This window comes from Leptodactylus fuscus, chromosome 11 (assembly GCF_031893055.1).
Source record: "Leptodactylus fuscus isolate aLepFus1 chromosome 11, aLepFus1.hap2, whole genome shotgun sequence".
NCBI classification, from domain to species: Eukaryota; Metazoa; Chordata; class Amphibia; order Anura; family Leptodactylidae; genus Leptodactylus; species Leptodactylus fuscus.
The window spans coordinates 89005027-89014051 of NC_134275.1; the positions used below are offsets into that span (position 1 = coordinate 89005027).

A 9025-nucleotide genomic window follows, 5' to 3' on the forward strand; every position below is an offset into this window, starting at 1 on the left:
CTTGGCATGATATCAGTGAGGAATATTATGCTACGCTCAATGTATTCGGACGCGCAGATCGTCAGGATTGGCTGCTAGCAGTTCCCTTTGCAGTTGGTGCCCAATGACGTCCCAGATGTCCTCAATGTCTGGGGGTGCTGCAGGCCATCGTAGCACTTTTAGGCCAGGCAGGCAGCTCACAATAGTGCGAGTCATAAGCGGACTGGTGTGTCCTGTTGAAAAATGGCTCCTGGGACACTTTGGAGAAATGGCCGCTCCACTGGTTCAATGACTCCCATGAGGACACTCTAGAGCAGGGGTTGGCAATTAATTTTCCCATGGGGCCACATGAGAAATTGTAACGGTTCTAGAGGGCCATGCGCGTCGTGGCAAATTTAGCTCCATCCACTTCTCTGCTGACTCCACCCATTCCCAATAATTTTTCCATGTGCCCCACAAAGTAAAATCCTCCTACAGTCACCCTAACATTATACACCCCCACATTATAATGTTTTCCTCCAAATGTCCCACAGTATTAAGTCCCTCTCCTGGTGCCCCAGTATAAACCAGCAGAAACTAGAGGGGACATTAAACTGGGGCAGCTGCCCCCCATGGTTTGATATCCTCCTCCATCTGCCCCCTAGTTTAATGTCCCCTCTCCATGTACATTCAGTTCCCCCCTCTTGCTCACACATGCTGTCTCTTCTCTCTATCATCCAGCAGCTTCCATTGCCGGCAGCTTGCAGAAAGCACACAGTCCCGTGTGGCTCCGCACATTAACGAGTCATAGCCTATCCTGGTGATAGTCTGTGATGACATCATCACAGGTCCTTCAACTAGCTCTGCGGGCCGGATAGAAGCAGTCAGAGGGCCGGATGTGGCCCGCGGGCCGGACATTGCCCAGGTCTGCTCTAGAGTAATCATTTACTGGGTGAGATCCAGAATATTGTAAGGATATATTTAAGGATTTTGTACACTACAAAATAGACATAACCAGAACAGAAAATTACGAAAAAAAAAAAAAAAAATCTGTGAATTTTACAATCAGTTTCCTTCAAAAACTAGAGCAGATGTCTTGTTTTATAAGATCCAGAACCTTCAGGATTCAGTTATATGAGAAGTTTGTCTCCAGCTCATAAGCGAGGGATGACTTTCATCTGGTACGGACGAGGTCGTGAAGCGTTAGTGTTGGGCTCGGGTCTTATACTCAGACTGTTCCTGTCCTCGTTGGGCTCCAAGGAAAACCTTTGCAATATAGTGGTTAGAAAGAGGAAAAGCTCCATCCGGGCCAGACCTTCTCCCACGCAGATACGTTTACCTGAGAAGACAAAACAAACATACGTCATATAAGGTTGCATTAGACTTAAAGGTGTCAGATCGAAGAGGTGGGCGAGCAGGTTCAGTAACACCTACGTATAAGCCACAATTCACTGAAGTATGTATTAGAAATGCAAAGTGACAATAAATAAAATGTATCCATTACTAATGAACCTAATAATAAGAGCACCGAGCCTCTCAATACTGACAGCAAAGATGGACCAAGACTGGTGTACACAACCTCATTCTTAAGAAATTCATCTGTTTGGTTTTCCTAAACCGCGCCAAGATCCACCGGCCATATAAAAATAGGAGAGGCTCAAAATATGTTTATATACCAAACCACAGGTTCATATCAAGCCCAACTTATGTCACAGCCACATGTTTGCTAGTAGGGTTGAGCCAATCTTGACTTTTCAGGATCGATTTTAAAATCCGATTTCCAATCATTTTTCATTCGAACCCGATCTCGATCCTAATTCCGATCCCAATGCAAGTCAATGGGATTTTTTTATTAATCGGAGATCGGATTTTAAAAACAATCCTATTCACTATACAGCATGGAATCTAACAAGTGAACGCTTTAATTGTTAGAATCCACACTGTGTAGTGAATCATTAAGTAGCCAGAGGATTTTTTTTTAATCCTCTGGCTACTTAGTCCCCCCTGGTGTCCACTTACCTGCAGAGATGGCTGCTCCGGTGCCCGGTGTTCTTCTTCGCCTTGCTGCAGCTCCACGCTGCTCTTCTCGCCTCGCTGCCCCCTGCCTCCCAGATTAGGAGAGTGTGGGCGGGTACTGGGAGGGAAGACGTCATGTCTCCCTGCCCTGTACCGGCCCACACTCTCCTAAGCCACAAGCCCCTTCTTCCTAGCTATTTAAACACTAACCTGGGAGTCAGGGGCAGCGAGGCGAAGAAGGAGAACACCGGGCACCGGAGCAGCCATCTCTGCAGGTAAGTAGCTACTAGAGATGTTAGTTTAGTCTCCCATTAGAATGAATGGAGGCAGCTTGTGCGCAGGGGGTTAAGGCTGTGTGCCGGCTGCTTCCATTCATTCCTATGGAACCGCAGCGGAGCCTTCACACTGAGTATACACTCCACTCAGAATGAGCGGAGCATATACTCAGTGTGAAGGCTAAGCAAAGCATTGTGGGAAATAGTACCGATCTCGATCCCACCTAAAAAGATCGTGTTCAGAATTCCAATCGCGATCGTGAAATTTTCTCGATCGCCGATCGGAATCCGATCTTTTCCGAACACGATCACTCAACCCTATTTGCTAGTTAACAAGTAATAATCTCTTACCTGTAGAGAACGGGATAAAGGCTTCACTTTTCTTAAAACGACCATTCTCATCCAGAAAGTGTCCAGGGTCAAACTCATGCGGGTTCTTGAAATGGTTTGGGTCTTTCAGGACAGAGGTCAGGACTGGAAGAATCATGGCACCCTGAAGGTAAAGGTGTGAAAGGGAATAAAATAAACCTATATGGGTCCACAATAAACTGGGTGGACGAGAATAATTCAATGATTCAAATTGTAACCAAAAATAATTATAATGATCATTTGGAAGTTTTACGCTCAGGGAATAAAGCAGCCCCAATAATTTGTTAAACCCTCTGTATTATGGGATTTCCCCGGAAGGTCTCTGTGGTTTCGTACTTAGGACTCGTTATAAATAAGAGTAGTATAAGGTTTGGAAGAAAACGCATTAAATGTCTGACTTGATACATACACTTAATAATACTGTATGTGAAGAGCTAAGAGAGTCAAGAAGTTTGGAAATCCGGCATACTGCACCTTGGGAATGTGATATCCTCTGAAGGTCGTGTCCTTGCTGGTGGAATGGGGAACCCCAAAAGGAGCAATATCAGCAAATCTCTGGATCTCGTGGATCACGGCCTCTGTATAGGGCATCTTACTTCTGTCTTCTATCGATGGACTCCGATCTCTGCCTATTACATTGTCAATCTCTTCATGGACTTTGGCTGAAATTTACCAAAACAGAAGAAGGGAAACATTTCTACTAGAGATGAGCGAGTAGTTAAATACTCGATATTCAATATTCATTTTGAGTAGCTCCTCAATATTCGACTACTCGAATCGAATATCGAATAGACCGCACATGCAAGGTTATGGACAATTTCGGTCACCCATGTATGAAGGACACAGTTAAACTAGGGATGATCAAACCGGCTTGGAATTAGACAGGTTCATGCAAAATTTCAGGTTCGGTCAACCTATGGTAAAGATTCAGTTTTCTATCCTCTATCGGCCAACCTTCACCCCTTGAACGGGGTCTTCAAAAGATCCAATTGGTTGACAACTGAGAAACCGTGAAATAGTTCAAACCTATGACTATGAATTCTGTTGCAACCGATGAGGGTCATGATGGAGACAAAATGGAGCTTTGAGAGGTAGAGAATAGAGATGAGCGAGTAGTACTCGATCGAGTAGGTATTCAAAATACTCGTACTCAATCAAGTACCAGTCACTGTTCGAATGTAAAAGTTCGATGCAGAACCAGCATTGATTGGCCGAATGTTATACAGTCGGCCAATCAATGCTGGTTCTTCTCCTACCTTTAGAAGTCTTCTCCATGCAGCTTCCCCGCGGCATCTTCTGGCTCTTGATTCATTCTGCCAGGCATACTGCATATGTCTGCTTGTAGTGCGGGCATGTGCAGTCGGCTCTGCCCAGGCCCGATGCCTGGCAGAGTGAATGAAGAGCAGGAAGATGCCACGGGGACGCTGCACGGAGAAGACTTCTCGGAGGATCCAGCCCGACCCTCACTCGTGGACTTGGTAAGTATAATAAGATTGAACGTTGCCTACCCCTGAGACGAGCATTTTCCCCCCATAGACTATAATAGGGTTCGATATTAGATTCGAGTAGTCGAATATTGAGGGGCTACTCAAAACGAATATCGAACCTTGGACATTTTACTGTTCGCTCATCTCTAGTAGAGAACTTTATTCTATGTTTTTTATTTTTTCTTGGACTGGAGTAGTAGCTTTCCTGGTCCCCATTGTGTTACCTGTAAAATTCAGGGTCACGCACCTCTAGTGACTTGTGCTATTTGTAATACTCGTGGGTCTTCTTATGTGGAAGGATCTTGGTCCCAATCGCACCCAAGTGTGACCACTACCTCTGCACTGTGTATTACTACCTTCACATTTACAAAGTCATGAAGATGGTTACCTTGTATTTCTGGATATTTCAGGAGTATAAGAAGACCATATCTCAATGTCAGGCTTGCGGTCTCTGTCCCATCAAAGAATAAGTCAAATATTATCGCCTCTAGATTTAAATCATGAAATTCTGTGTCCCGATTCTTTTTTTCCTGAAAATTAAAAGTTCATTTTTATTACAATGATGAGACCCTTTAAATCCCTGTAAATACTGTCGACAACCAGGAACTAACAAACTACAATGTTGCCATTGTAACCAATGGAATGATTTCTTCCAACGTCTTGACATTTGGTACTAGGGGCCTCTTCCCAACGTGTTACCCACCTCCTCCATCTTTATGAGGAAGCAATCGATGAAGTCTCGAGGGCAGTTCTCATCCAGGGTGACTCGGTGCGACTTCATCATCTCTTTATTAAACTTTTTCAAGTAGTCCAAAGATATAAAGAATCTCTGGTGAGGACCCGGAAGGCGCTTCATTAAGGTCGGGAACATTTCAATGAGCTAATTCAAGAAAAAGGTAATAGAAAAAGATAAGATGTTACTTAATAATGGCGGTCCATGGCCATACCAGTAATCCCATTCACATTGAAGATGTTTTGTGATATTTACCTGCCCTGAGTGACTGTTTAACAGCTGGAAAAGGTCATGAATATGTAATGTGAGAGTCAGAAATCTTTGGTCGTCATAGTCAAATCTTTCACCGAAGACAACGGAGCAGATGACGTTGGAGACAGCGAGTCTCAGTATATTGGCAGGGTTCATTGGGATATCTGTTATTTGGCAAAGAGCTGGTCAGTCATTCTGTAAACTATATAAAATAATACAGACAATCTAGACCATGGAAAAGATGACTTCTAGATGTATAGTGTGGAGTCTATAGCCAGATCAACTTCATGTCTACGAGGACAGCCCATCAGTCTCCAAGTTGCAGAAAGTTGCAGAGGAGACAAGTTCAAGGATAAAGAAGATCTTTCACCACATCCACCAACTCCAGTTCTTGCTATCTGTTAATAGGTGCTTCTCCACTGATTCCGGCACAATTGGAATTTTTTCTCTAGCCTCCACCATTTCTGAGCAACCAGTGCCATTGGTTTTGGTGACTGATGTGCTATTTAAGCTCTGTAATGTCAGGTGGGTGGGGTCAGACAAGGGGGTGTGACTCAGAGCTCCAATCAGAGGCAGCCAGTATCAGCACTCAGAATCACACCCCCTTGTTTGCTCCTGCCTGACCCCGCCCTTCTGACAGTACAGAGCCTAAATAGTGTATCAGACACCAAAAATATCAGCATTGATTGCTCATGAATGGTTAGGGCTAGAGGTAAAATTCCAACTGTGTCAGAATCAGTGGAGCATTGACTACGTATTAGTGATGTAAAGAGCTGGACTTGTTGGAGGTGGTGAAAGGTCCTCTTTAAGCCTGGATATATGCGTATTGGCCACCAGCTACTTCATATGTATAGTCAGCCTGAGAATATGAGACAAAAACTTTTAGACCATTTTGGATGTACCTTTGTCTTCCATAAATTTCTCAGTAAGACAGCGGGCTTCTTCTTGGATTCTTTCTTCAATGCTCCTCTTTCCCATTCCAAAATTTCTCAACGTTGCCAGAGAAAACTTTCGGAGAGTTTTCCACCTTTCTCCACTGCTTGCAATGATCCCTGTAAGTGCAACCGATTTCAGAATATGTGCAAAAGATTAAGCACGGTAACATAAAGAATACACTACAAATGTGTGATATGATTTCCATTGGAGACATGGCCGATGTCTAGACAGTAGTCCTGTTCTGTCTAGATGCATGCCAATGCTTCCTGGGATATGGACTCCACTGTTTCAGTGATGTGTTGTCTCGGGTTACTCCGATCTTATGGTTAAGGGGCAGGTAAACTGAATCCTTGACCTATCCCCAGATAAAGAAGCTCTAGGGTATTAGCTCTGATGGTCATGAGGGCCACAACACCATTTGAGAATTGTTGTCTGGTAGACTTTCATTCAGGTATCAGCGAACATCCAAACAGAAATGGGGAGTTGCCCCATCCTGGCGATAGAAAACATTTACAGATCATCTTCTATATGTTCTACAATCCATTCCTGTAACATGCCCAGGTAGGAGCGCTCAGTGACAGTATCCTATGTCATATATGTCACCTGTTAAATCCCAGTGTTTGGGACACCGGAGCGCCAGGAACAGAGATGTGTTTTTTTTGTTTGTTTGTTTTTATTTTTCACCTTCCCCGGCCTCCACGGTTCCTGGACAACCCCTTTAAGGACTAACCTGTGAGCTTCTGCTCAGCCATAATTTCCCTAAACTGTTATTTGTGTTATATTAAATGTGAGACAAATCTACATCATAGAACTCTAAATAATAAAGCCCATCAGTGAAATCCTAGAATCTGATCCGGTATTGAGAGTTCAGTCACTTTATCGTCTTACCAAAATTTTGAAAAAAAACCTTTTCCAATCCGGTGTTTCCTCGATCACTAAACACATCGCTGCGCTCCACCAGCGCCTCCCTCACTGCGTCGTACCCAGTCAGTACTATGGCCTGGGTGTTAGCTAAGTAGAGGGTATATACAGGTCCGTACGTCTCACTCAGCTGGAGGGATAGAGAATATATAATAACACTTTGTATATAATGTATAAACATTGTATAAACATCCTCTATTATCAGAACCTCCCCCCTCGTATACAAGACTTCTCCCGAGCTGCACCACTTCTCTGGAATGCTCTACCCCCGACAATCATATTAACTCCCAATTTCTACAGTTTCAAACGTAAACTAAAGACACATCTTATCAGACCGGCCGATCACAATCTCTAACGTAAACCCTTCCGTACTATAATTAGAATCCCCAAATTTAACCCCCCTCTGTCCCCGCCCCCACATTACCCCACATGATATGATGCCATCTCAGGGTAACTTTATAGGTCCAAGCTCCATCCACATGTTACAGGACACGACTGGTGACGGCTCATAAAGTCTTATGTTTGTGTAATGACAGTCACCTCTATTACAGAAGTGTCTGACCCCTGTATAAGCAATGCCGCCCCTGCTACCTCCTGTGTCCCCCCCTCTACCTCATAGATTGTAAGCTCTTGTGTCACCCTCTCTACCTCATAGATTGTAAGCGAGCAGGGCCCTCAGTCCCAATGTGTGAAATGACTTTCTTTATAATGCATCTTTCTGTTTGTATTTGATCTCTATAAATTGTACAGAACAAAACCTAACCAGATGACAGAACTGGTCCAATGGGAGAGAAGACCCGGCCCATGAGGTTCTAGCAAGGGCGTCACCATTATCCTCCGCTCTTCACTCTCCTTCCATTCCTCCATGTGCACTGCCTGGCCCTATCTATCATAGTTGGGTGGTCGCTCTTTTATGCAATGAGGGTAATAGGATCCCTTCATTGTAGCAAACAGTTCATTAGCAAATATCCACTGATAGGGTTGCAGAGAATATGATTTCACCAATGTCTTCCCCTTCCTGGCCCCCCTGACGTCTGAGCTATTTTGACAATAGATTTATAGCAGGAATTACTATATAACCTTGGCCCTAATAATGGAAACCTCACAAGTAAGTGCACAGGACTTACCTCAACTAAAGACTGTTGTAGTTCTTTTGTGTTGATCTGCAGCATATTCCCCAGGCCGGGCAGAGGGGTAGGTCCTGGGGGTAAGTTCCTATGTTTGACCCTTCCCCACCATTTAATGAGGTATATGAGTAGAGCGACTCCAGTAGCCAGGAGAAGAGTTACTGCAATATTCAGAGCCATCCTGTGACTACAGCGCTGTGTGTACTGTGTCCTGCTATATTTATATAGTATATCAACAGTGGGATGGCAGCGATCCAGATAACATGGGGACATCCAGAAACTGAGAGGTTGGGCGTGCCTGGAGTTGGCACAGAGTCATTAGAAGATGTTGCAGGTCATTGCAGGATATTTTGTAGCTGCTAATAATTAGCTAGATTAATTTACAACCTTAATAAAAATACTCAGATCCCACAATACATGTGACGGGATCCAGGAGATCCTTTGTATCTGACAGATGGTGCTTGTGATGGCTGAACTCAAAGCAGACTCCTCTCACTCACAACAGACCCGGCAGCTTTGGGATCTGTCTCCAGCTTTTGACAGATTCCTTTACAAGCCATACTCCCTTCCAGTCCCCTCCTCCGCCACTGCTCCCTATCATCAACTTGTGTACATCCTTCCTAAAATCCACCTCCCCCTTCAAGTTCAGCATCCTCACCCGTCCTGTGTCCCTTCCCATTCTGGTTCTCAAATCATATCAAACAAGCTTTATTGGCATGTCCGAATAGAAATTTGGCATTGCCAAAGCTAGTAAGTGGGGGGAGGGAGTTGGAGTCAGGAGGTGAGTGGTGGGTATGGGGGGGGGGTGGTGTGGGTGGTTTGGGGTATAACAGTCCATGGAGTCTCATCTTCCTCTTAGTTGGTGACCGCTATATGGGGGGGGGGGTTCTCTAACACTGTGTCTTTATGCTTCCAGTCCTATGACATTCATTCCTCTATAGGAGTAACGTT

General features: G+C 44.4%; 1 protein-coding gene across 1 annotated transcript; it reads right to left on the reverse strand.

The window, feature by feature from the left end:
• Positions 1 to 1015: 1015 nt before the first annotated feature.
• On the reverse strand, positions 1016 to 8290 carry LOC142184142 (cytochrome P450 2C8-like). The gene is made up of 9 exons (XM_075258872.1): positions 8075 to 8290; positions 6915 to 7077; positions 5993 to 6142; positions 5094 to 5254; positions 4809 to 4985; positions 4494 to 4635; positions 3093 to 3280; positions 2601 to 2742; positions 1016 to 1297 (listed from the first exon to the last, which is right to left on the reverse strand). The coding sequence occupies exons 1-9, from the start codon at positions 8252 to 8254 to the stop codon at positions 1113 to 1115; spliced, it is 1488 nt and encodes a 495-aa protein (XP_075114973.1). The 5' UTR covers positions 8255 to 8290; the 3' UTR covers positions 1016 to 1112.
• Positions 8291 to 9025: the final 735 nt, after the last annotated feature.

What these genes read in the sequence shown, in the direction of transcription:
- LOC142184142 (XM_075258872.1), bottom strand. Translation starts at nt 8,254, where the DNA reads ATGGCTCTGAATATTGCAGTAACTCTTCTCCTGGCTACTGGAGTCGCT. An exon ending in TACAACAGTCTTTAGTTGAG is followed by an intron (nt 7,078 to 8,074) that starts GTAAGTCCTGTG and finishes CTATCCCTCCAG; the next exon opens with CTGAGTGAGACGTACGGACC. An exon ending in TCCTCATAAAGATGGAGGAG is followed by an intron (nt 4,636 to 4,808) that starts GTGGGTAACACG and finishes TTTAATTTTCAG; the next exon opens with GAAAAAAAGAATCGGGACAC.